The sequence below is a fragment of the Coptis chinensis genome, chromosome 9 (genome assembly GCF_015680905.1).
Source record: "Coptis chinensis isolate HL-2020 chromosome 9, ASM1568090v1, whole genome shotgun sequence".
Lineage (NCBI taxonomy): Eukaryota > Viridiplantae > Streptophyta > Magnoliopsida > Ranunculales > Ranunculaceae > Coptis > Coptis chinensis.
The window spans coordinates 78845513-78870593 of NC_141464.1; the positions used below are offsets into that span (position 1 = coordinate 78845513).

At 35.2% G+C, this 25081-nt stretch overlaps 1 protein-coding gene across 2 annotated transcripts; it reads right to left on the minus strand.

Annotated features, from left to right (window-relative positions):
• Positions 1 to 5669: 5669 nt before the first annotated feature.
• On the minus strand, positions 5670 to 16078 carry PP5.2 (protein phosphatase 5.2). 2 transcript variants are annotated; one of them, XM_086582338.1, is made up of 14 exons: positions 15939 to 16078; positions 15748 to 15833; positions 15492 to 15661; positions 15340 to 15411; positions 14390 to 14540; positions 13283 to 13417; positions 11483 to 11591; positions 11118 to 11235; positions 10290 to 10437; positions 9136 to 9384; positions 7636 to 7761; positions 7460 to 7560; positions 6325 to 6399; positions 5670 to 6156 (listed from the first exon to the last, which is right to left on the minus strand). In XM_086582338.1, the coding sequence occupies exons 2-14, from the start codon at positions 15824 to 15826 to the stop codon at positions 6097 to 6099; spliced, it is 1593 nt and encodes a 530-aa protein (XP_086438464.1). In that variant the 5' UTR covers positions 15827 to 15833; positions 15939 to 16078; the 3' UTR covers positions 5670 to 6096. The 2 variants fall into 2 exon arrangements, with proteins under 2 accessions (XP_086438464.1, XP_086438465.1); XM_086582339.1 differs by lacking the exon at positions 13283 to 13417.
• Positions 16079 to 25081: the final 9003 nt, after the last annotated feature.

Here is a 25081-nt window from a genome sequence, read left to right on the forward strand (position 1 = left end):
TATGTGCTACTCATTTGGCATTGTCCAAAATAGCTTGAGGACAAAAGGAATTTATTAGGCTCAGCTATTATCAAGAACCTAATGGTGTCAAATGGGCCAGGCCCTCAAACAATGATGCACTCATGCTTTGAGGGCTGGGCCAGTCCTATTCTCATTTAGCCGGGTTGGGTCAGAACAATGTTTAAATCTCAAAGCCTTTATCTGCTTCTCAACCCTCTCTAGAGGGCTTGATGGGCCGGGCTTGAGGGCCAAACGTGAGGGCGGAATATTATGTTATACATTTGATTTACAAAATAAATTTTGAAACATTAATTAAAAATGATAAAATCGAATGCACTTTACAATTAAACCTTCAAATTATTAAAAAACTTGTTAAAGTTGTATTAATCAATTATGATCAGTTAAATTCATTTCATAAAATATTATAATGAAATTATAAGGTTGGCAAACTTAATATATAAACATTCTTGTAAGTTATTTTTAACATATTAATTAATACTAAAATGAAATATATTGTAAAAACATTTATTAAAATATATGTAATAAATGTTGAGGGCCGGGCTTAAGGGAGGGCTTAAGTTTCAAAGTCTAAGTCTTTATCCTCCCCTCAAAGACTTGAGGGGGGTAGGCCCAGCCCACGAATGTGTGAAGGCCTCATTTTGAGAGTTTTTCGGCCCATGGGGTGGGCGGGCTGAGGGTTTGAAGGCCATTTTGACACCTCTACCACTGCCCAACGTTTTTCAAGTTTGGCAAAATAATTTTATTTTCTAAATTTTGCATGAAAAAAATTAGGCATGTGTAGTTTATTTCACGATTTTATGATGTAATGACATGAACCAAAGTAACTAGATTTTAAAAGCAAAAACTGTAACTACAATTATAGAGGGTTTCAACAATGTATGTAAAATTATGTCTCTGTAACTAGAGTACGTACTAGACTCATGGGTAAAATGAACTGTATTAGTTTTCATCGAAGTCCAATAACGGAGTATATTATGCAAAGATGCGCCCATCCATAACCAGGAAATTAAACTATTAAAATCATGGTTGCTCAACAAGAAGAGCCATGAGCAAGGGAAATGTCAGCAACATTTTATTCTCTGAACTCTGAACTCTGACTTTCAATAAACCTTTTGGGAGTCGATGGTATATTGGTATGTATGGGTCCGTACTCCGTAGAACCCGCAAATCCATATCTGTAACACAGGATGCGACAGAGGTGTAAGTATGTACGAAGTAATATTCTTTAAGGCGACTTCCAAGGTAGTATGTAGTAGGGTGATATCCAAAGGCTGCACCAGGCAAGAGACCAAGTGCAAGAGTGGCTTGATCACTTAATTGGTGATCCATATTAACTACCATTTATGCCACATGTAGATGCTAGCATTGCATCTTTGCCATGGTTCCTCGATACCATTGCCTGTTTTCTTTATCCGTTTATGTGATGCCAAGTACAAAATCGCTTGTTAGTTGTTAAACTTGTTAATTACACGAAATTTTGTTTGCATTGTAAATGTTCTACTGAGCATGTATTGCTTGAAGACGAGGGTGAGCGGAGAAAGTAGTATCGGGGTTTTTTTTTTGTTCCTTTATTTTGCTATTTTTTATTTTACTTGAAGTCAAAAGCAAATGAAAACTGGCTACCCACTCAAGTTAAAAACTATTCCAATTAAGCGAAACTACTACAATTAAGCGACTAATCCGGCCTTAACAAATATTTTTTTTCTAATTTTAACTATTCGAAATCATAAAATGAATAGTATTTTATTAAATTTATTATTGTGGTTTGTATTTCTACTTATCTCTATATAAATCAATAATTAGGACTTTTGACACATCAGTAGGTGAGTCGGTATAGCATTACTGGTTATAAAATTGCTCAAAGTGTTTTTGCCAAAAGCCCCCTAATGCATGGAAGTTATTTGGAAACACAAAAGTTAAATTTTGCCACTCTGCTTCAAAATAGTCTCCGCCAGGACGACAGCCTAAAGAAATCAATTATGGTAAATATTAATACTCTGTGGATCAATGCGCATTTGGAGAGGCATCAAAGCTGGGGCATGGATACTGTGTTTATAGTGAAGAACAGAGATAAACCCGAAGATCAAACTTCAGAGGCTTCAACCACCTGAAGACAGACATCCTTGTTGAGGATTAAGAATACAATATAATTAATTATTGACAACAATGTTGGTAACATATAGTAGATTACAACAACTTGTGCTTATTCTCCATTGTTTATGCTGAATTTACATTTTCTTAGGGCATCTCCAATGGAGAGTGTAAACTGTATAGAGTGGAAATTTTACACTTCAAATGTCAAAAAAAGTCTTTCCAATAAAAGTGTTATAGTCTTTCCAATGGGAGTGTTATACCGTAAATAATAGAGTATTAGTTAATATAGGGTGTAGAATTTCCACTCTCGCTATCAGCTAATAAAAAGCTCAAGCGACACTCGAACCGTCTAAGTAAAAACAAATTTGGACGTCACTTGGAGTGTCGTCTCTATCTATTTCTAAAGTCACAATTTAAAAAATTTAAACTCGGTGACGTCCCATTTTAATTTAAATAGTGAAGTGACGTCCGAGTTTAAAATTTAACTTTTTTATTTTTTTCCATTGGAAACAATAGAAAGTAGATATTTATGGACTCTACAATAATTTATAATTAGAATAGTAAAATCCTAATGGCATCTAGGTGGTGGCAGGGGTAGGCAATGGGCCGGGTCGGGCTAGCCCGGCCCTAAACATTTAAAGCCCTTCAAATATTAGAGCCGGTCGGATTAGGGCCCTAAAGTCTAAACCTCAAGCCGGTCACCTCTAAACCTCAAGCCCTTTACTCCCACCTTAAGCCCTCTTTAAAGGCTTTAGGCCATATATATATATATATTTTTTTTTACTACATCGGTTTTAAAACTCATTTATATTACAAAAATATACAATAATCTACAAACTCAAAGTCCAACCAATCTAATAATAATCCCGTATAAGTCCAAAATTTAAAATGCATCATCCACAATCTAATGAATGGTGAAATGCATTGAGAGTTGAAATTTGTTCTTCCTTGTACTCAAACTTCACTAAAATTACATTTTAAATTGAAATACATAGACAAATAATTATATTATCATTTTAAAGGAAGAAGTAATAGATATAAAGAAGAAACATAATAGTTTTGGTTAAGGGTCATGGAAGTTGTTAAACTATTTGTAATATCATAAATTATTTTTATAATAGATTCAAACAAATATAATATTACATTTCTTCTAATTTAAAAGTGATTCAAGCTTTGTATATGGAAATGAAAATATTGGCTTTTGAACAAGTGATGGAGAAAGGTTTGAGATTACAAATGTCATTTTTCTGACAAAAGTTGTTTTTTGGTTTCTATATTACAAATGTCGGCTTGGTATTTTCTTTAATGGTGTGGAAGGAAATCTTTAGTTTTAGACTTGGCTTGGATGTGAATAAAAATATAATTTATAAGAAATAAGTGAGAAAAGAAATTGAGAATAATAAGTTATGGCCTTTGACTTGATGATCAAAAGGAATAAAGTCTTATTTTTATTAAATTTAGTGTTCATTGTTCTTCATGCATTAAGTTAACAAGTTTTTGTTATATAAGACAAGTTATTAAAAGTACTTCTTGGGTGTAAGTGATAAATTACAAAGGACAATATTATTTTAATTGAAAATATTTAACAAAGAGTTGGACAATTATAGTATGTGTATTTATAGTGAAAGTGTGAAACAGGGCCGGTTAGGGCTTGGTTAGGACTTGGTTAGGGTCGGGCTAATGAGGGCTGAATTAGGGTTGGGCCTATGTTTTAAAATCTTAGCCCTACTTCACCTTAGAAGGCATTAGGGCCCTAAACTCTGTGAGGGCTTTAGTTGTAAGGGTCGGGTCGGTCAGGGCCGGGTTAGGGTCGTTAGGGCCAAATTCTCACCCCTAGGTGGCGCCTATGTAGAGGTGTAATTTTACACTCCCATTGGAGATGCCCTTATACAGTATATCTCTTGATAAGAGAATGGGACACGTGTATGTCTAGTCATTGTGCGCGCAAGATAAAATTTGGCTTCTGATGGCTTGTTCCAATGTCAAGAGTAAACGTTATATCTAAGTTGATGTCTACTAACTTTTTTGTCAGCAAAGTAAACGTGTTTAATGGTCAGTAACTTGTTCAATTTAAGCTCCAGTCATTGTCTCCTTTTCTGATTTATACCAGCTATTTTAAACGAAAATTATCTATAACTAAGAAGTAAGAACTAATTAATTGGAGCAGTAAGAATACTAAATCACTCTTTATTACACATAAAGAATATTATCCATCAATTAATTTTTTTTTTTTTTTGCCTGTTGCTGTTGCTGTTGCTCAAGTACGTTACTCAAATCAATTTCCCTTCCTAGTATATGTGATAAACACCATATAGGACTTACCACTTGACTTAAAGCTCAACAAACACCGTATGGAATGACTGAATAACCAGATCATACCATGAAGTTCTTTGAGCGTGATGTCGAGAAAACCCATTCCGAGTACAATAAGATATTGAGCACATCAGCGTGATATTTTTAAGAATCTTTCAGTTGCATGGGCATTAGGTGGAAATACAACCATTCATTTCATAAGATGGTGCTTTACTGCTTGGTCACTTTGTTGAAGAAGAGTGTCCGCAATCCGAAACCAAGCCATTATGGTACTTAAGCATGACCCACACCATAAAAATCTATCGTCAATACAAGTTTGTTTGTTAGTGTACAAGTCCTTTTCAAGCCTAATGTAAGCTTCTCTTAAAAGTGAAGCAACGCTTCACCTTCAAACCTATTTGAAGGGATTAAACCACGCCCAGCATAGTCCATTCCAACTCACTCCCTACTGAAAACCATCTTACACTTTCAATGATTTCCTGGTGGAGAACCATTCCATTTCTACTGCTTTTGGGTGGTAAACTTCTCCATTTTTCCGTGAGATGCGCTAGTCGGTTTTGTCGCTTCATGGTACAGGGCACAGAAGAAAGATTGCCATCCGGCCTTTGGATTCCAATTTGGGTCATTTGACAAATGCTTGGATTCTATACTGACTGAATATCAAGGTTCATCCCTCACAGGTCTTGAAGAAGATGTAGACATAATTTCATTTGTACATAAAGTTTCTACTTCTAGTGGGTTGTTTAATCAGAGCTAGTTTTACATCGTTCCAGCAAATTCTTCTCTTTAGGCGCATAGTAAATTCCTTTCCTTGTAGGTGCATACATAGGGTGATAGGGGGTTAAAAAAAAAGCAACTTCCCATTATCTTGGCAATTTTGAAGCCATGTTGGCAGCTCTATCATCTATGCATATCCAGGCTATCCACTTGGCTCAATAATCTTAGGGAAAAGCAAGTTCAATTCTAAAGCTTTCTAATTATCGTCAGCAGATAGCACAAGTAATTTAATTTGGGATATGGAGGTCGGGAAGGTCGATCTCGAATGGTTTCTTGTATTGGTAATAAGCTCTTACCCAGATGCTAAACCCCAGGTTTATCTAAGAGCACTAATTTCATTTGGGGAAAACTCTTTACCCGGGGAGGGGGGGTGTTGTTTGTCCTTTCGTCGTTGCTTTCTTCCTTATTTTCCAATCACTGGTTAAAACGTTTATAGACTAAAACTGAAAATGGCAAAATACACATGGTTAACTGCGGGAGTTTGTAGCTTCCACTATCGTGGCTGCGCTGAAATGAGCTTATATGCATGTTTTCTCAACAAGAGATACTATCTTCTAAATGCGGCAGTACCCAGAACTGAATTCTTCAAATTAAGGTTTACAATTAAACACGAAATTTAATAAATAGAAGGCAGCTTACAATTTACAAGGCTTGGCTTTTCATTTGTCAGTATCAACTCCACCTACACCAGAGCTTTATGATGCAACAAAAATAAATGCTGCGAATAATGCAAGTTAAGTCCCTAAAATAAGCACCGAACTAGGGGTAGCAGGGAACAAAACGCGATTGTGTATCTCTTGATGTTAATATGTTTCTTCTGGAGCTTCTACCTCGTGTTTGTATTTGGTGCTCCACCAATTCACAGCATATAATGGCACTTGCACAAAGTAATTAAGAAAACATGCGGAGGAAGTTGTTCGCATATGCCATTGGCATGACCTCTGGGTGTGGCTGCAAGTTAATCCAAGCGAGTAGATTGAAGGGATGAGAATACACAAAACATTTATTGATGACAATGCAGTTATCTACTGTCTTAAGATAACAATTTCTCAAAACTGATTAAAACCTAGCAAATCTGACAAAAGCAGAGACTAAATTTCACATTTGAGAGATACTCACCACTGCAGTAAAGGTAGTTATATTTGGTTTCATGTCAGGAGCTTTGAACTTTATGAAAGCGCCCTTGTTGCCCATCTGTGTCATGAAATGAAAAAGGAAGTTAATTACAACTAGTGAACTTAAATGAAATTTAAGGCTAGTACATGGGGGCTTCCAGTAATTTCAATTCCTCAAATAGATTCACAAGGATCAGAACCAGCCTGACAAGGCATCCCACCATTCCCACACCATGCAATTTGGTATTTGCTTCCTCAGGCTTTCCCATCAAATTTTCCAGAGACATCAGCCCATTAAATGTTTACAGATCATGCAGGTCTTAATGTAAACTTTAATTATAATCACAAAAAGCTACACCAGCTTATAAAGTTCCATTCGCCCTGGTTAGACTCCCATGTTGAAACCAATTGGATAAACTATCGGAAAAGACAAGTAGATCAGACCTTGACAGAGTATCATAATGACATGATTTCTTGTCTTCTTGATATGTCACAATGAAGTTAATTTTTTCCAAGAACAATTGCTAATCATTGAGGCATTTTACAAACTACAAAGACATGGTAAAAGTGGCCATCTAGGGCTTACACCGAACCAGCTATCTCCTACACATTTATAGGGTCAGTTTGTGAAGAATGAGTTCCAAATGACACGTTATGTAATCTGAAGGACCAGTGTGAATCATACAAGGCTTCAGATTTGATTTTTGAATAGCAAGCAGTGATTCTGACCAAAAAGAAAGTGAGTCCGAATGCAACAGATAAAAAGCTATTTTGGAGCAAACTATCAGGGACCCTCAACAGATACTTCCAAAAGTTTCAAAAGAATCATAAATGGGGTTTCTGAAAGATCCACAATTTAGAAGTGTATACACTGGTAACTATTCAAGATCAGGTACACCTTAAAGCATTTTTATGACTAACTACATCAACAGAAAGGACAGCCTAAACCAAAAAAGAATATGCCCAGTATTTGACAGCTCATACAAAACTACAACTGTAACAGGTAGCTACTCTGCAGTTCAACTCTTCTACTCATTGTGAGTGATCCAAAGTTGACATAAGTTCGTTCAGATGACAGTTTAAAAGACAAAAACAAACACAATGATATCGAAGGATTGAAGGAAGTAGTGATTGAGTACCTGATCACAATAATTTGGAGCAGAAAATACAGTAATGAGTTTACCACTGTGGTCAATCTCATATCCTTCATCCTTCACTTCATGTGATCGTACAAGAAGTTCTATCAAACAAATAGCAAGTAAGTAGCTGGAAGAGAAGAAATCGTGTATCAGGAGAAAAAATACTACCAAATTACCTAGATTATTTTCCTTTAAAAATCTCTCTGTTACATCTCCCCCGAAAGAAAGACCAACACCTCGCTTGCTAGGACCTCTTCCAGGATTAGGCTGTGGATCACTCCATAATAATTCACACATTAAGCCTGACCAAGTAGAATGAAAAAGGTTAATCCATTTCTACAATTTCAAAAAGTCTAAAATCTGTAACAAAGATGTTTCAAACTTACACAAAATAGCATCTGAAAGAAAGGGTAAGAATGAGATAAGATGACAACTTTCACTTACATTTCACTTTATTACTCTTACATCTACAAAAGAAATAACTATTTGATCTCCTAATAGGATAATAGTCGCTAAATGACCTTGGTCCCCTACACGGAAGGAGTGATTATCCCAGAAGATTGTATATGTGAAACACCACTTACATACTTGAGAATTGGAAGTTTGAAACATTGTAGGGTTAACTAGTATTAACCCCCCACTAGATGAGCCAATTAGGATTTCCCCCCCACTAGATGGGAAATTAGGGTCTCCCCTTAAACACAGGGTCAACTTGGTTTGACCGTTAACTTTCAAGTCAAACAATTGAAAATTACACAAATGCCCTCATTGTTTTCAAAAAAGAAAATGTTAATTTTTATTAGGGGGGGGCATTTATGTCATTTTCAGTTGTTTGACTTGAAAGTTAACGGTCAAACCAAGTTGACCGTGTGTTTAGGGGGGAGACCCTAATTTCCCATCTAGTGGGGATCCTAATTGGCTCATCTAGTGGGGGGGTAAACACTAGTTCACCCAACATCGTATGACTCTCCACTACACGTTAATTATATGGCTGGCCTCGAAAAAGTTTATGAACTCCACATGTAATATCCCATCATAATCAGTCCCAAAAAACTAGTATAAATATGCATCTCTCGGATAGTATGTAGAGCTCATGCAAAGTAACCAAAATCTGGACAAAGCTTATTAAGAGTTTGGCCAAGTTTCATATACTTTGTTCAATCAACTTAAAATTAATATAAAGAATAACATTAATATAATGTTTTATGAATTCGAAGCCAATCCCTCTGTAGAACAACTGAACAAATGAAACCGAATGACAATTAGTTTCAAGTCTTTTACAACCCAACTAATCCATTCAACCCAAATTTTTATTATCACAAACTCATTCTTCATTGGAACCTAGCACGCATGAGTTTGGGTGGCCACATGGGTAGCTGAGAGTGTGCATGTACTATGTAGCACGTTAAAGGACACTTTTTCCTAGAAATTTTCCTTGTTGGAAATGTGATGGCCCATATTTTTGAAAACAAAGGAGCGTTGTGTGCAAACAAGCATCCCCATGCACTCATACATAAATTTTCACACATGACTATGATACTAATCAATTTTAACATTGTACAGATAAAACACGGAAGAAATTTGTGATAAATCAACAACAGAGATATATAGCTGTATGCATCAAACTCAAAGTCTGGCTAAGGAAATAAGCAATAAAAAAAACATATGAATTTTACCTTCTTCAGGAGGCTCACAGAATCGATCAATTTTTCTGATATCATCAAGTTTCACCCCATCAACACTGAAAAGACCACCATGTACTACAAAGACCTTGCCATTCAGGACGTGCGCTAAGGGTAAGCAGCAGAATACTTCGGCAAAAAGCTCAATAAATGCTTCACTCAACTTTGCCTTCACCTCGCCCTCAAAGCCATAAATCTTGTTCATGTTTTTACTCTCATGATTTCCTCTAGCCAGATAAATGCCTGAAATTTGTAACAGATCATATTCAATTGATTGCATTTTATTTGATGGGAAAAAAAAAATTGAATGCGTTTTTGACAATGTACGGATAAAAAAAAACAGGTCAATGCGATAACACCCCATAGGTAGGATGTCATTACCAAACATAACGCCAAAAGCTTCGAAAAAGTGTTTAACAAAGCATACTATAGCAATGCAACCTCATTATTGGATTACTATAGAACAAACTTTTTCAGACACAAAGTACAATCCACAAAATCAATTTTAATGGTTCCTCTAAAACTAAACATTTGTCACGAGAACTCAAATTAAAACCTTGAAAATGGGTCTCAACAAGGTTATAAAAAGCACAGGTGAAAATATCAGTCTTGGTAAAAGAAATATTTCTCGCATCTGTGTCAATCACAAAGCCAACTTAAGAGCTAAACCAAGCAAAAATGAGTCTACTTGGTTGCGTGTTGGCATGGATATGGCCTCTTAGTAATCTCGAGATGTGCAAACAATATCAGACTGAAATCAAGCATATAAAGGAATACTCCACTGATAGAGCAATCACTATGTAACCACTGTCATGACATACTAAACATGTGCAGCACGTCTACATCTGCACAAGAACCTATATTTCAATTGTAATTCTAATTAACGATTCATATTGCAAAGACCAAAGAACTGAATAGAGTGAAACAATGGCTTTTACCTTCTCAGTCAGGAAGCACAAAGTCAATCATTCGAAAATAACAACATCCTAATTCATTGAAACCAATATTTGGTAACACAAAATTGTCAACATGTGGCATTGTTTATCGCCTTACATAGGTTTCTTTCTTCCTTTAATTCTTCACATGCATAATGACAAGGAATGAGAGGATAAACTCATGAAAAGTGAAGCATCATAAAGTTAAATTACCAGATGGAGACATGCACTTGAGCGCAAATAGCGTGAGGATAATCTCCAGAGAGAAGGACCCTCTGTCAACAAAGTCGCCATTAAATAGATACGGATTGTCGTCTGAAGGGAGTCCATTTAACTCAAATATGTTCAGCAGGTCATAAAACTGTAGTACAAAAACAGAGACAGCATGTGTGAACCACTTTGGAGTTAACAATAGCTAACATAGGTTATAAGTATCAAGCGATCTGAACATGCTAATTCTTGAAATTACTTCCAGTCTCTCATTGAACATATTCTCTCTTTTTTCTTTTTGTTTGATTGACAATCTTTTTATTCTTATTATTATCTTCCAATTGGGCAATTTCATATTCCAAGCGAATGATTATGTGGTGTTTATGGAAGGAAAGAAACTTGAGGATCTTTGAGCATAAGGAGAAGGAACTTCATAAGCTAGTGGAGGAGGTCAAAGAGATGTTGTTTGATTGGGGAAGTGCATCTCCAAGCTTCGAGGAGTGGATTACTATGATTTATTTGTAATTGGTACTCTCTTGTACTTTGAGGTTGTATTGGTATATATGTAGTAGTAGCTTCTTGCTACCTACGATCATTTATGCAGTATGTTTATGTATATGGGTTCAATATTGAATGAATGAAATTGAAATTTAATTTTACCAATCAAAAAAAAAAAATTGGGCAATTTCTTGATTTTTCCCCAAAAAAGAAAAAAAAAAAAAAGTTTTGAGTTTTGATCAATGATAAAAGTTTAGCAAATGAAAAGGGCATTGCTTCCAGAGAGTAGTATTACTAGTATAGCAATACTAATTACTAAAGCAGAGTACCTACCTGACCATGCACATCTCCGCATACAGTGAAGTGATTTCCATCAGGAACATTAACATCAACCAAAGAAGGCAAAGCTCGAAGTATCTCTCTTGTTTGCAATACTATCTGACAAGCATACCTAAGAGGGAAAATTCAGCTTCAGTTGATAACACTATATATATGGCGTATAAATCACAACTTATACATAGGCCTTCGTTTTTATCGGTAGGAATACAAAAATGAGATTTCAGTAACAACTAAATACACATAAAACCCAAAAGTGTGTGTGTGTGTGTGTGTGTGTTTTGGAGGTGGGGGTGGCGGGACCAATACGCCCCTTAGCCCAAAAAGGTGTATAGAACTGATCGATAAGTATTTGCACATACCGCCTATGTAAGCACTTTTGATTCTTGAAGTCCTCCATCATTTTCTTCACAAAATCCAAGGTCACAACTTCACCCTCAATCCGCGCACCAGTATACTGTGACTCCACTTCTGTTAGGCAACAGAAGAAATTTTCGTTAGACTCTACATCAGGATACAACGGTAAAAAGGAAGCAAGGAATATGATTTAACTAAAACGTGTTAACCAGTAGACAAGATGGAAATAGGTACTTACAAAATTAAAATTCTATTTTACTTCTAGTGATAATTTTTAACCCCTTTTCTTACAGAAGGTTCCTATGCAGCAAAGTCTATTTGCAGTCACCAAGAGCCCCTAAATAGCAATAGAGGACGAGGATAGCGTTTCCGTTGCGTAAATTTCTCAAAAATGCCAATATTACCTAGTTCTCTCAATGTGGAGCAGGATGTGCCGAAGAGCCTAGAGGTAATCTTTTTGGGCATGTCATCAGTTGGAAAGACAATTACGAGAAAGACAGTAGCAGCATGATACATTGCCTTCTATTGCTTTCCCCTATGGTCCTATACCTACGTTGTATGTTTTATGAACAAAATTAGCAGATTAACACATACTCTTGTAATTTCATTCCAAGTGTTACGGAGATGAAAAATAACGTAACTTCTATTCAGAGAGGGATTCAACACGTACATAAGCAACTTGGTAAAAACATAAATTAATGTTTCTAGGGAACTATTTTTTTTTTTAGCGGTAATTTCTAAAAAGTAATTATATCCCAAATAAACAACACCGCTCAACAAATAACTAAATTTACCATTTAATAGTAAGTCGAGTCATTACAATCCAGTATAAAGAAGCCATCCATGAGGTTGAACTAAATAGCTTAAGAAAATCACGTAAATAATACCCAATGCCGCAGACAAGTCATCCAAATCAACTTAGGATCAGGCAAAGAAGCCAGAGACTGCCCACTTTGGAAGAATCGCCAGAGACATCAGTCAGAATGGTTTTTGTCAAGTTGTCCAACAAGAAACTTCATCCAAAACATGCGACCATAAAAAGGATGGTTTGAGTTAAATGAGCTCTTACACACAGCGGACTGAATTGAGTGATCCCTAACTATCAGATGACAGTCCTCATCAAAGGAAGTCCGGAGGAATGACCAAACTCCACAGCTACATATGAATCTGTCAGAAATGAAAGTACTACGCCTATCTTTATCAGAAGAATATGAACAGCGTAAGACTCTGTTGCAGCTCAACATCTAAAATTACATCCTTAAGTGGCCCACGAAAACATCATAAGGATTTCCATACAGTGAAAACTGATTGTCAGTAAGGCCTCACTACTAAGGATTCTCTGATGTATGTTCATCCAATGAACAACCACCTGAAAAAAAGCATCAATATCCTTGCATCCATTTCGACAAACTAGTGAACATCTAGATGCCTCTCCAATTAATAGCCCCTCCCCAACAATAAGTAAAAGATAAAATATTGTTTGACTTCCATAAATGCACAATGAGCAGAAACAATTTTTCTTATTTTGACACGCAAGATTTTAATGGAGCTGTAGGGGGATGCAGATCTTCTGTTAACAATTTTACAAATATTACCACCTAGGGAAGATGTTTGCACATACGAGATGTTAAACTCGTGTTAATTTATTACCTCTTCTTCCTCCTAGGTAATATTGGATGTCCCTCACTATCACTCATAGGATTCCCCTTTCTTTATGCATTTAGCGAACAAGACCAATACAGCATAAGGAAAAAGAAAGTGACGGGAAGGATTGTAAGAATTGCATGGAGTTCAAGTTAACTTACCCCAGTCAAGAGTGTTCTCTTTATTCCATGACGGAAGTAATTTTGCCCACAATACCACCCAAATAACTACACAGCTTTTGGCCAATAGGATGCACCAATGGGTGACCCAAGACATGATGACAGCCAGCGACCAACCTACCAAAAGCTTGGTGAGATAATTCTATGGTAAACGTCTAGATACTTAGAATCTAAAATTCTCCCACACTTAAATTCTTCAAAATCCTTCATTTAATTTTAACGTGTCAAGGAAACAGAATCCTTCGTGCACTTTTAACAAGGAGCACGTCTACTCAGATTTCTCTGAAATTTGATTTCTCATCTACAAAGATTTGAGAAAAGCACAGCCATTGCAACCTCGTCCAAGCACAAGAGTACTAAAGTTACCACTATGGAAGTTATAATAGTGGCCATCACCAAAGGATCAGAAACTTATCCCAACTACTGGAATTCAGTAACATGAACTCTGTTCTAGTATTCATCTATGCCAAACTTCACATGCTCTAGAAATGGCAAATGATGTAACCGAAAAATTTGAAGTAGTTTCACATGGTTCATGTAATCAAGAAATGAACTCTCAGGACATGTCATTGAACCTGGATCATCAGTCATCTTATTACAACAATTCAGCTATAGAGAAGATCCAATGTCCTCTTAATCACAGGAGTGATCCACCTAAAAATGATTCTGACAGTCTCGATCTGAGAGGTTGAATATGCTTGGGGAGTTAGGATAAGATTCACTTTCACTCACTTTAAAAAGAGATGAACAAGCCTGTTGATTTATCAGACAGGCAATACGTAATTCTACTGGAAGGTATTGGAATCAAGTTTCTGGTATAAATTCCTAAAGACTTTACCAAAAGAGCTAAAAGCATCATTAAACTGGCAAAACTATCTTGAGGACTGTGTTTTCAAGGATAGCTGTTAGCCATTAAACAAAATAATTTGGTTACTATAGGCATATAGCACCAACCAAAAGATCAATGATTGAAGAAATACTCGACTTCATGCAATTTAGAGAAAATTTAACTGCATCAGCAATCAGAAACAAAGGTAGTAGTATTAACATTAAAAAAAAATTGTCTGGTATTTGTGGAGAATGCAATACCTATAGTATGGAAGTCCATGGAGTCAGCTATTGAGAGTCTTTCAGAGTCGTGTACAGCAATCGCTTCCTCAAATTTTAGCTTCATTACGGCCTTCTCACATTCCTTCAACTTCTTTGCAGCATCAGGATCATTTGGACATATTCTCTTGACCTAATCCATATCAAAGAACGTTAGCATTTACAAATCCATATGTCGTTTGGACATGAACACACTGACCATATGCGTAAGTTAGCACTAAGAAGAAGACGAGAGAAATGAACAGGGGTGGAGCCAAGAATTTATAATGGCTAAGATGAAGCCAGGAATTTACCTTGGGCTGACATGGGTATTTTCCGGAAATATAGCCGAGCTTAAGCCAAATTTTAAGTTAAAGGTAATTATTTTTTTTCAAAATTTACCCTGGGGTTTAGGCCCATGGTAACCCTCTAGCTCCACCCCTGCAAATGAAGTAAACTAAGTAGCTCACAAAAATAAAAAAAAAAAAAAAAAAAAGGTGGGCTCCAACTCAAGTTAAAAAACACACAAACATTTACAACAACGGTTATCCATCACGTCAACGATTAAGCACACATTCTAGTTATAAAAAAATCAAAATAATCATACATCAAAACAACAAAACCAAATGCTTTAAATTGAACTGTGTATTCATCGTAAATAATGGTTGTCACACTATAACTGCAGTAACACACAATAGTAATTTGGAAACAGTAGAGAATAATTTTACATCAACAAATAACTTTATGCGTGGTAGATAACCAAACAAAACTCTAGTACAACTTATTTTATCTATCATGCAATCCAAATTATTCCGATTTTTATTATTTTAATCTACTATTCAAACAATATTATAAATATTATATAAGTCTAAGAAATACGGAATGAATTATACTTTGATCTACTATCCAAGCATATTTTCCACTGAACACTTTTTTCATTACCGATGGAATACCTGTTGAAAATCTTTTAAAGCATCCTTAAACTTTCCCATTGCAAGATACGCAGCCCCTCTTCTATAATAACCCTGTCACACCAACAAATATTTAGATTCAAGATAGAAAAACACTAACAAATACGCTCACGGCTCACGTAAAACTATCTCACCTTTGAGTATTTAGGATCAACTTCTATAGCCCGTGTCGCATCCTGTATTGCACTCCCATACTCCTCCAATTTAGTATGTGCAAATGCACGATTCGCCCAGTATACAGCATTTTCACTATTGAGTCCAATAGCTTCGGAATACAGATCAATAGCTTGCGAATACTTACGGGCTGTAAATAAAAGTCTATAATTAACACAATTTACAAAGTATTATCATCATTACAACAAACTAATAGACCATATATATTTTTTTAACCTTTGAATGCATCATTAGCCAATACTTTGCGTTCTTCAGCTCGGGCAATATCAAGATTTGCACTTTCCACACCGTTCATGTTTTCACTACAAGGCAATAAATAAACAAATAAATAAATATTATGGAACTGGATAAAGAATGAATCTTTACATATATTTCTATTGGGGGTAAGATGGGAATAAAGAAAGTACCTGGTTGCGAGAGAGAGTGAGGGTTTTGGAGGGAAGTGGATGAAAGAGAGAAACCCTAATTTTGAGGGGTTTTCTATTTTATATATATATTTATATTTATATATTTCAGGTCAGATAAAAGAAATAGAACATTCTAGAAAGCTTAATAATTACAGTAGAGTAAAATTACGGGGCATTGAGTGCTAATTATTATTTTTACTCTTTCTTTGGTAAAAAAGTTTATGGCGTATATAGTCTGTTTCTTTTTATCGTTTTGGAGATGTTGAGCGTAAAATGTTTTGGAGATACTAATTAGCACTATGGTATCTGCTGCAATCTGGTTTAGATTGCATAGTGATGATAAACCCAACACGTGCTTTGGCTTGGAGAAAAACCTCATTTCTCCTTCATCGTTTGAGGTGCTTTGTCACGTAATTGTCTCTCAACACTTCTCAGTTTTTGTGTGGTGGTGTGCCTTGAGACTATAGTAGATAGAAGAGCTGGAAATATATGTTCATATTAAGCATAAGATGGTAAGCATTTTCATTTTTTGTAACTAACAACTTAATTACTTTGACTGTAGTTTTCATTGTTCATACGAAGGGGATCGCTATTTTTGAACTGAACCGGCCTAGTGTTATTGAGTATGTGATTTGGGTTTGAAGAATGAAGTTTATGTATTATCAATTTTATGATTTTTCTTAAAATTAAGCTTATTTATTCTCAGTATGGTGTTTTTGTATCTAATTAGGTGGTTAAGTTATGGTCATGTTTGAAGAATGAAACTTGTTATTTAGTGGGTTTTTTTGAGAAAATTGTGTAGATTAAGTTAATAGGAATAGCTAGTTGTGAATCCATTTTCAAATTTTAGAATTAATTGCTTGCTCTCACCATATTGTTATTATGTATCGACACAATAGGTAGACTGAAGTATATTGAGTGGTTATGAGTTTATTATGCCCACTCCATTTCTATATCTGATTCAATTTGACGTAGTTGTTTATAAGAGAAGACTAATAAGATAATGGAATATAAAGTCAATTTTAATCAATTGATCAAGAGCAGGATAGTGTGCTCCCAAGAACTAATCGAGATCAAATGAACTTGATGTAGTTACTAGTAATGAATAATAAAATCCATGTCTTAGAAGTAGTTTTTAGGTGCATTTACAAATGTTGTTATTTTTACTTGTCTTCTTTTGTCTTGCACGTGTTTGGGAAAACTCTTGGAATTTATGAGAGTAGTAAGTACTAAAATTGAATTTTGTAATTGATATTGTCTCATGGAGTTTCTTTACAATTGATAAATAGTGTACTTAAATTGTTTTGTTATGACCTTGATATGTATCAGTTTTGTATGTGGAATCAATTGTAGACATGTCCTAAATGTTATGTAGATATGGGCTTGCATAGGAGATGAAACCCTCGAGTGGCCTTTGACACATTCACTTCATGCGCCTACCATGTCTTTACGCACATCTCTCGTTTCTGGCTATTTTCATACTCCTTTAAGTCGTTATCCATAGGTTTTTAATGCATGTAGTTGGTGTCTCTATATCTAAAGTTAACTTTGTTCAAATGTGTAGTGGTTTCCGGCTTTTCAAAGCTTAAGAAGAATTAGCACCCCCAATCAATGCTTTTCAACCCCGATCTTTGATTATGTCATGAGCAGGTTTAATAATTTGGACCACAATGGCTGCAAGCTCTATATTAGGTGGACTTGTGAGAAATCACTTCACATTCAACCTATAAAGTTTATTTGATGTATGTATCTGCATTTGAAGAAGATCGCTCAAGCACAGCTTTTTATAGCATCATCAGTGAACAATGTAATTTTGTACGTATTATATGTTATGAACACGTACATTTACGTTGTCGTAATTAAATATTTTAGTGTTGCAGTAACGACATTTTGTGTGTATAACACCCCGTCTTTTTATTTTGTTTTTCTAGTATAATAATAATAATAATAAAAATAATAATAATAATGATAATAGATAAAGCAAAAGATATTATAACTATCAGCTTAGGAATAAAAGTCTCATAAGTAAATAGATAAGTTTCAACCCTTGTTTTTCGGGGAGGTTTTAAAAAATATATATATATATATATTCTCACGTAGATTTTTTGGGAAAAACACATTGAAAGTTTTATAGAGAGGAAAAAAAAAAAAAAAAAAAAAGTTTTACTGACAGCAGAAAAGGAAGTTTTTCTGTTAGCTAGCTGATAGTCGGAGCGCGCTACAGGTGAGTAGAGAATACCTCAATTCATTTAAACATTAAATTTCTTACTCTTATTACTCTTACAAAGATGTGTTGGGTTTCTGGAAACAAAGTTATAATGCTATCGGTTTTACCTTTCTTTGCATGTTAAGTTTACGTGTTTACTCACTCTCGTATCTATCTTGGGAGGAATTGGAGAATACCTATTGTGTTCACATGATAAATTTTACATTTAAAATTATGTGGTTTAACTACTGTTATCATTGGTTCGATATTGTCGACAGAAAATCTACCCCAATCCTTTGAAATAAAACAAATACATAGATTGGTTATGATTACTGTAATTGTCTTGGTGGAACTAGATAAGTATCTATGCGTTTCTTTGATTTGTATTGACGGCGATTGTTGGTGTCGTGAGATTGGGCTGTTGAAGCTCCAGAATAGCAGTAATGGCGTCCAAACAAAAACCAAATCGTCATGATTTTGTTGTGTTTGAATAATTTGTTTTGTTGGTTTTTGTTGTGAGGTTAGACTGTAGTTTTGATTGTTGATTGTTGAAGGGAGATTGGATGCTCGAGAGTGTTAGGGGAAGCTTTAGAACAGGTGTTAATGGAGGTCAATATATATCCAGTTTTGAGGGAGGAATTTGGGGAATAAATGAATTGGCCGGGTTTTTGTATGAATTAAAGTAGTAGGGGTTTTGTTGTAGGTTATTTTCGGTTAGTTGGAGGTGGTGGTGGTGGCTGATCGGTGGAAGGGGTGAGTGGGAAGAAGATGAACAATGAGGTTTTGGGTTTTGTTAGGCTTGGGCCGAGCTAGTATGTGGCCTTGTTGGTTTTTTCCTTTTTTTTTAAGTTATGTTAGATTGGGCACAGGAAAGACTAAACCCTTTGGCCTTAGTCTTTGGGGTTTTGACCAGAGTTGACTCGTTAACTATTGACTAAAGTTGATTGTTGACCATAGTTGACTTTTGATTTGTTGACCAAGGTTTACTTTGACCAATTGACCCAATTTGATTTTTAACTCGGATTATGATTTGGTCTGTTAGGATAGGTCTAGGGCTATTAGCATGCTTGGCTTTAGGCTAAGACCTTTCTATATATACTTGTGTACGTGTATTAACTACTATGTGATATTTCAGTTTTTTATGATATACAATGTTATGACACTTAGACATTCATATAATTAATAACGCGTAAACCAAAAATACAAGAAACAAGATACGCTTTCGTTCTCTGAAATAATATATGCAATAAAATTCAATAATGCGTAAACAATTTACCGCACCCTTTTATAACTCTCCACGCCTCAAATTTTGGAAATGAGTTTTATGATTGATGATGTTATATGTTAGGTGGGCATTTATTGAATGTGCCATAAATGGCGCGTTAGCGTTATAATTGGGTATTCATTGAATGTGCCATGAATGACCCGATTGTTTGGACTGCCTAAGAGAGGAACTAAGGTATTCACCTTGCGGGTTAGTTGTATTCCTTGAGTGTACGGGAATGTAGGGTTGGGTATTCCTTGAATGTGGCGGGAATGACCCAAGGCATTTATTGAATGTGCCATGAATGGCCCGATAGTGATATGATAGGTATTCCTTGAATGTGGCGGGAATAACCTAAAGTATTCATTGAATGTGTCATGAATGACTTGAGTTTTATGCCCAAATATGCTGTGAAATATGTGTATGAAAGCCCAGAGATGGCTATGATATTGTGGTATTCGGTGGGAGAGAGACACACAGAAATGTGTGATTTGGCAAATGTGTGGAGTGCAAATTGTGGAGTAGGTACTAAATGGTGAGTATATAAGAAAAGTAATTGTTTAATTGATAAGAGAAATTGATTTGATTATGCGAGTGTGTTTGGGCTTACATTTGAATACCTATAGAATATCTACATATGTATATAAAATTTCTAACTTTCTTTTTGGGAGGGTAGGACTTAATAATATTTTGTCTTGGGGGACGCCGTCCTACCCTATCTGGCCGATGGATGTCGGTAAGTTTTAATTCAATTACTTAGTTATTAAAACAAGTTATTATATAACAAGTTAATAATATGGGAGTCTTACTTAAGAAGAAACTATGCGGTTGAAATGACGGAACTACCTGTCTTCTAAGCTGAAAATGATTAATTTATGATATATTTAAAGTGTTAGTTGGATAAGTAAAGATTGGAAAGGTTTATATGTGGTTAGTCTACTCATACCAGCGAATTCCATTTTGCTGACCCATGTTTGCTTTGTTTTGGCAACGTAGGTGGGTTCTTGGGAACATAGGTGGAAGACAGTGGAACCGCGGCGTGTGATTTTGATTCTTGCTTGGAGCAGTCCGTTAGTTCTTTTATTAGGTCTAATTCTTATTGAAATGATGTAATAACGTAGTTTATATTTTTTCAGCATGACATGAGAACATGGTAGTGAGGACTATTATTCAGAGGGTTTGTTTGATGTTTTGTTTGGATGGAAGATAGCTTAATAAAGTGATGGTGGAATTTCAAGTGGTTTCTTTTATGATGTGGGTTTTAGGTTTTGACATGTGTTGTATCCACCCATGAATAGTCCGGTTTTTAAACAAGTGAATATAGTGATGTTTGAGATATTTATATTTCAAATATTCACTTTACTATTGTTTAGAAATTGGTCGCGGATGGCAATCATGTGATAGACATAGACATTGTTATCTAAGCAATGTTAGTTTCCATCACCGCTACAAAAATTTCCATGTGTTCTAAGTTCTAACACCATTACCATTATCCAAATTTTAGACATTTGTACATGAGTACATTCTTGATTGTCGGATTAAGTTTAGTAGTTATGAATATTGACATTAAATACATACATATACATAGTAAACGACAATCTGTTAATGAAAAACGACAATGTACTGATGATTGTTGTTGAAAACAATCACATAAACCATTATACAAAAATATACCGAGTACCCTATCGTATTGAATAATGAAATATTTGTTTGCAATTGTAACTTTTTGTAGTATTTCAATAATATAGTATGGCAGACTTTCTCTAAAACGGACATGTTCATGGACATCTTATATATATAGTGTCTTGCACAACTTATATGGTGTCGTCCGTATAAGTTGTGTTTTTTACGACACTGTATGTATCAGCTACGCAAAACACTATATAAGTTGCCCACAAACATGTCCATTAACGGACATATCTATTTTAGAGACAACCTGTATTGTAGTATGAATTTTTTGACAATTTCTTTGCAACTATAACTTGTTCTGCTATTTCGACATGCAATCGTTTTGCAACTATAACTTGTTCTGCTATTTCGACAATCGTTTTGCAACTATAACTTATTCTGCTATTTCGACAATCGTTTTCACACATTGAAATTGTAAATGTAACCACAAGCTGCCAGTACTATTTTGGTATAACATGAACATATAATGCAAGTTAAAAGTCAAGCAAAGGAAAATTAAAACAGGGAGACTCAAAAGAAAAAAAAAAATATTATATAGTATAATGTTAAAATGTGTGTGTTTAATTAAGTAAAGGGATTTATAGGAATGAGATAAGTCATGAACAATTTTTACGTGAAGAAGTAAAAAACGTAATCAATCTATCTAGTTGGTTCGGATAATCGGCTCTCACTCGATAGAACCAAGTTCAAGTCTCAGCACCGGAATTTATTTATTGAATACGGTTAGTTAGGAAATGTACTCCTAACTAAGCCAACCTTCTCGTAATATATATATTTTTCATTTGAGCACAACTTACTAACTTAGGGGGGAAAAATGAAGTAAATAAAATGTAGTAGTATATCGTTTGTTGTTAGCTTTTAAGATTTATGCAGTATGGTCGTGGTAATAAGATGTTTGAACTCTGCTATTCAATATGACCAATTATCAATGTAATTTAATCTTAGATAAACATGTACATATACATTATCATAATCGAATATTACAGTGTCGCAACCTACGAGTACATCTTTACCAAAAAAACTTGCTGGTACAGTTCAGTGTGATAGACATTGTTATCTAGGCAGTTGAATTTCACACTTCATTATTTATCATTTACCAACATACATAATAACAGAAGAGAACGTGCTTGAACAACCACACATATGTACTTCACAATCTTTCTATTCATTCAAAATAGTGAGGCTTAATACAAGAAAAAGATCACAAACATGATCGAAGTACCAAAAGGGGAGTTACATAACACATCCAATTTCCAATTTCATAAAATATAATAAGCAGGTGATGAAGAATATCTAATGTCATTAGCCATCTTCCACTTTCACATAGCCAAAATGCATGCATGATTTATGTCCATTCTAACTCATCTGCAAAACCTATAGAATTTCATGAAAATATTAATATGTATAAGAGTAATCTAAGAATAAAATGAGCCGAGTACTAAAAGAATTTGTTTTGCAAACATTTAAACATGTATAAATAATTGTAACAAAGCAGAATGATTATCACCTCACTAGGATCATTAAGGTTGATGTTCATGCTACCATGAGACAAGTCATTAGCTCCTAAACTTAAAGATTGTTGACTAAGAATGCATATCACTACAAACTACAATTACAAGTTAACAAACATGAGTAAATAATGACCATAACCTATAACTTAAACTTGACAAGTTTCTTAACATCCTTAGCTTGACCGGGATTGGTTCTTGTTTGTTTCTTGCCATTATTGTCAGTCCATGATTTGTGCCTTCTTGGTCGCCCCTTATGCTTCATAATGGGTGGATCTTTCAATGGTTTTGACTTTGCGCATACGTATTTCAGACTTCGTTTGGCTCAACTTTCACTTGGTGCACTTCCAATTTGCTTCATGGGGCTGATTTCCACATTTTTGAATGTCGCTTCAACTTCCTTTAAAATATTATAGAAATCCTTCATTGCAACCTTGAATGCTTTGACTGATGAAACACCTTAATTGCTATATTAACGACTTCACGATAGAGTTGGCTAAATCTTACTGTAACAGACACATGACAATCATCTACCATTTCTTATCCATCTTTGGTTGTCACTGATCCATACTTTGCATCATTTGTCCATTTTTTAAGCACTTATTTTTCTGGAAGGTTCAAAACATTCACAACTACAAATATCTTCATAACATGTCTGCACAAGTATCTAGCAAATTCAATCAACAAACAACTGCATGTGACAGTATTATCACAAGAATCATATGTCACGGTTCGAAATGTATGATCATGACTGTCTCTCCACATATGAAACGTGGACTTTGTACCGGTTTCCTCAATCTTTCTTTGGCGATAAGAAAAACCTTATTGGATTTGTTCTTTGAAACCTTGCAAAAATTTCTTTAAATGTGTAAACTTCAAAACTTCCTTCTCAATTACCATATAAAATTTCAAAGCACGATTGGTATAATTGCTTTCATAGTCTTCATCATTTTCAGCATCTCGCCTGCATACTACAGCATTTCAAATTGTTTCATAAATGTTATCAAAGACAAATATCTCTTCAAATAGCCATCAAAGTACGCATTAATACTCTCACTCCATTGGGTCGTGTACATAGATGCACAAAATATATAAACGCGTATAAACCTAAACCCCATCCATTTCTTTCGCTTTTCAAATAGGTTTGCTAACCACTTATTTTCTCCTAGCTACCTGGTACTTTCCAATCATCCCGTTCCAGCCAAGCTCAAATGTTTCGATAGTCTCATACCCAAACAAATATTTAACAAAATCATCCCAAAAACCTGGATTTGAGTTAATCACGTGACGTATATTCTCGATTGCATTTTTTGTAATATGACACAGACAAAAACGATGGTGCGTACTAGGTAACACTTTCTCAATAGCTACCCCAATTGCAGATTCTTGATCTATTAGAATCACTTTTGGTTGCTTACTGTTCATTGCCCTCATCCATGTCTTTATGACCCATTCAAAAGACTCCATACATTCATTATAAAGAAATGCATCACCGAAGATTGTTGTCTGGTAATGATAGTTGACACCTACAATTGGGATGAAATGCACTATACCGGTTTGTCCTATAAGTAGGATAAAAGCAAACAACATCTCCAAAATAGTGATAATCCATCCTTGACCGTGCATCAACCCAAAAGAAATTTTTGGTTTGGCCTTCCAGATCCATTTGGATTGAGTAGAAAAATGATGGGTTGTCCATTTGTTGATGCTCAAAAAATTTAAGGACAACTTCCACATCTCCAAGTCAAAGCTCATGTCTTCGAACCTTACCGAGAACATTTATAACATCTCTTTCAGTGTAGCCAATATTACGAATTCATTTAGCTTCAACACCCATATAACACAACATAAGATTGACTTTAAACCTAACTAATTGCATGTTCCCTAGCATTTGTTCTTGTTCTTTTGGTACCTTTCTCGAAGACTGAAGCTTGTGTCGTTTGCTTGGAGTTGCAAGGTTGTGATTAGGCTCCTCAATAACTCGAGTGACAACCCAGTTTTTCTTTTCGTTTTTTCTTATCGACATGACAACCTTGCACCCAATTCTTGTATTAGATCTTTTTCTCTGCCTCTGCTCAATCGGGTTTGATCTAGTAGCGTTGCAAAAACCTTGGAGGGAACAATAGTATGACCCAGCTATGATTTCATTTTTACGTTGAGATTTACCTATTGCGTATTTTCTAATGCTGAATCATGTCCTCCTTGCAAAATAATTATAAAAATCATAGGCTTCTTCTGGAGAATCAAATTCCATGCCAACACGGAGTCGTATGCTATTTAACATGTCTTCGTTGTCCTCATTGTCGACGCTTTCAACATTATCAGCACTGGCACCGACAGTATTTTCCCATTCAAGATGCTCATTTCCTTCAAATAGACCATGGTCTTCCTGATTCTCAGTAACAAATTCGAGCATGTCTTCCTCATTATAACTATTACAATAGTCTTCAACAACATCACAAGAAATTTTTGGACT

Excerpts from the sequence above, each read along its gene's own strand:
- PP5.2 (XM_086582338.1), bottom strand. The coding sequence starts at position 15,826 with ATGAACGGTGTGGAAAGTGCAAATCTTGATATTGCCCGAGCTGAAGAA. Across the intron at positions 13,418-14,389 it reads CATGGACTTCCATACTATAG|GTTGGTCGCTGGCTGTCATC; the intron begins GTATTGCATTCT and ends AGCTTTTGGTAG. Across the intron at positions 11,236-11,482 it reads CAAAAGTGCTTACATAGGCG|GTATGCTTGTCAGATAGTAT; the intron begins GTATGTGCAAAT and ends TTTCCCTCTTAG.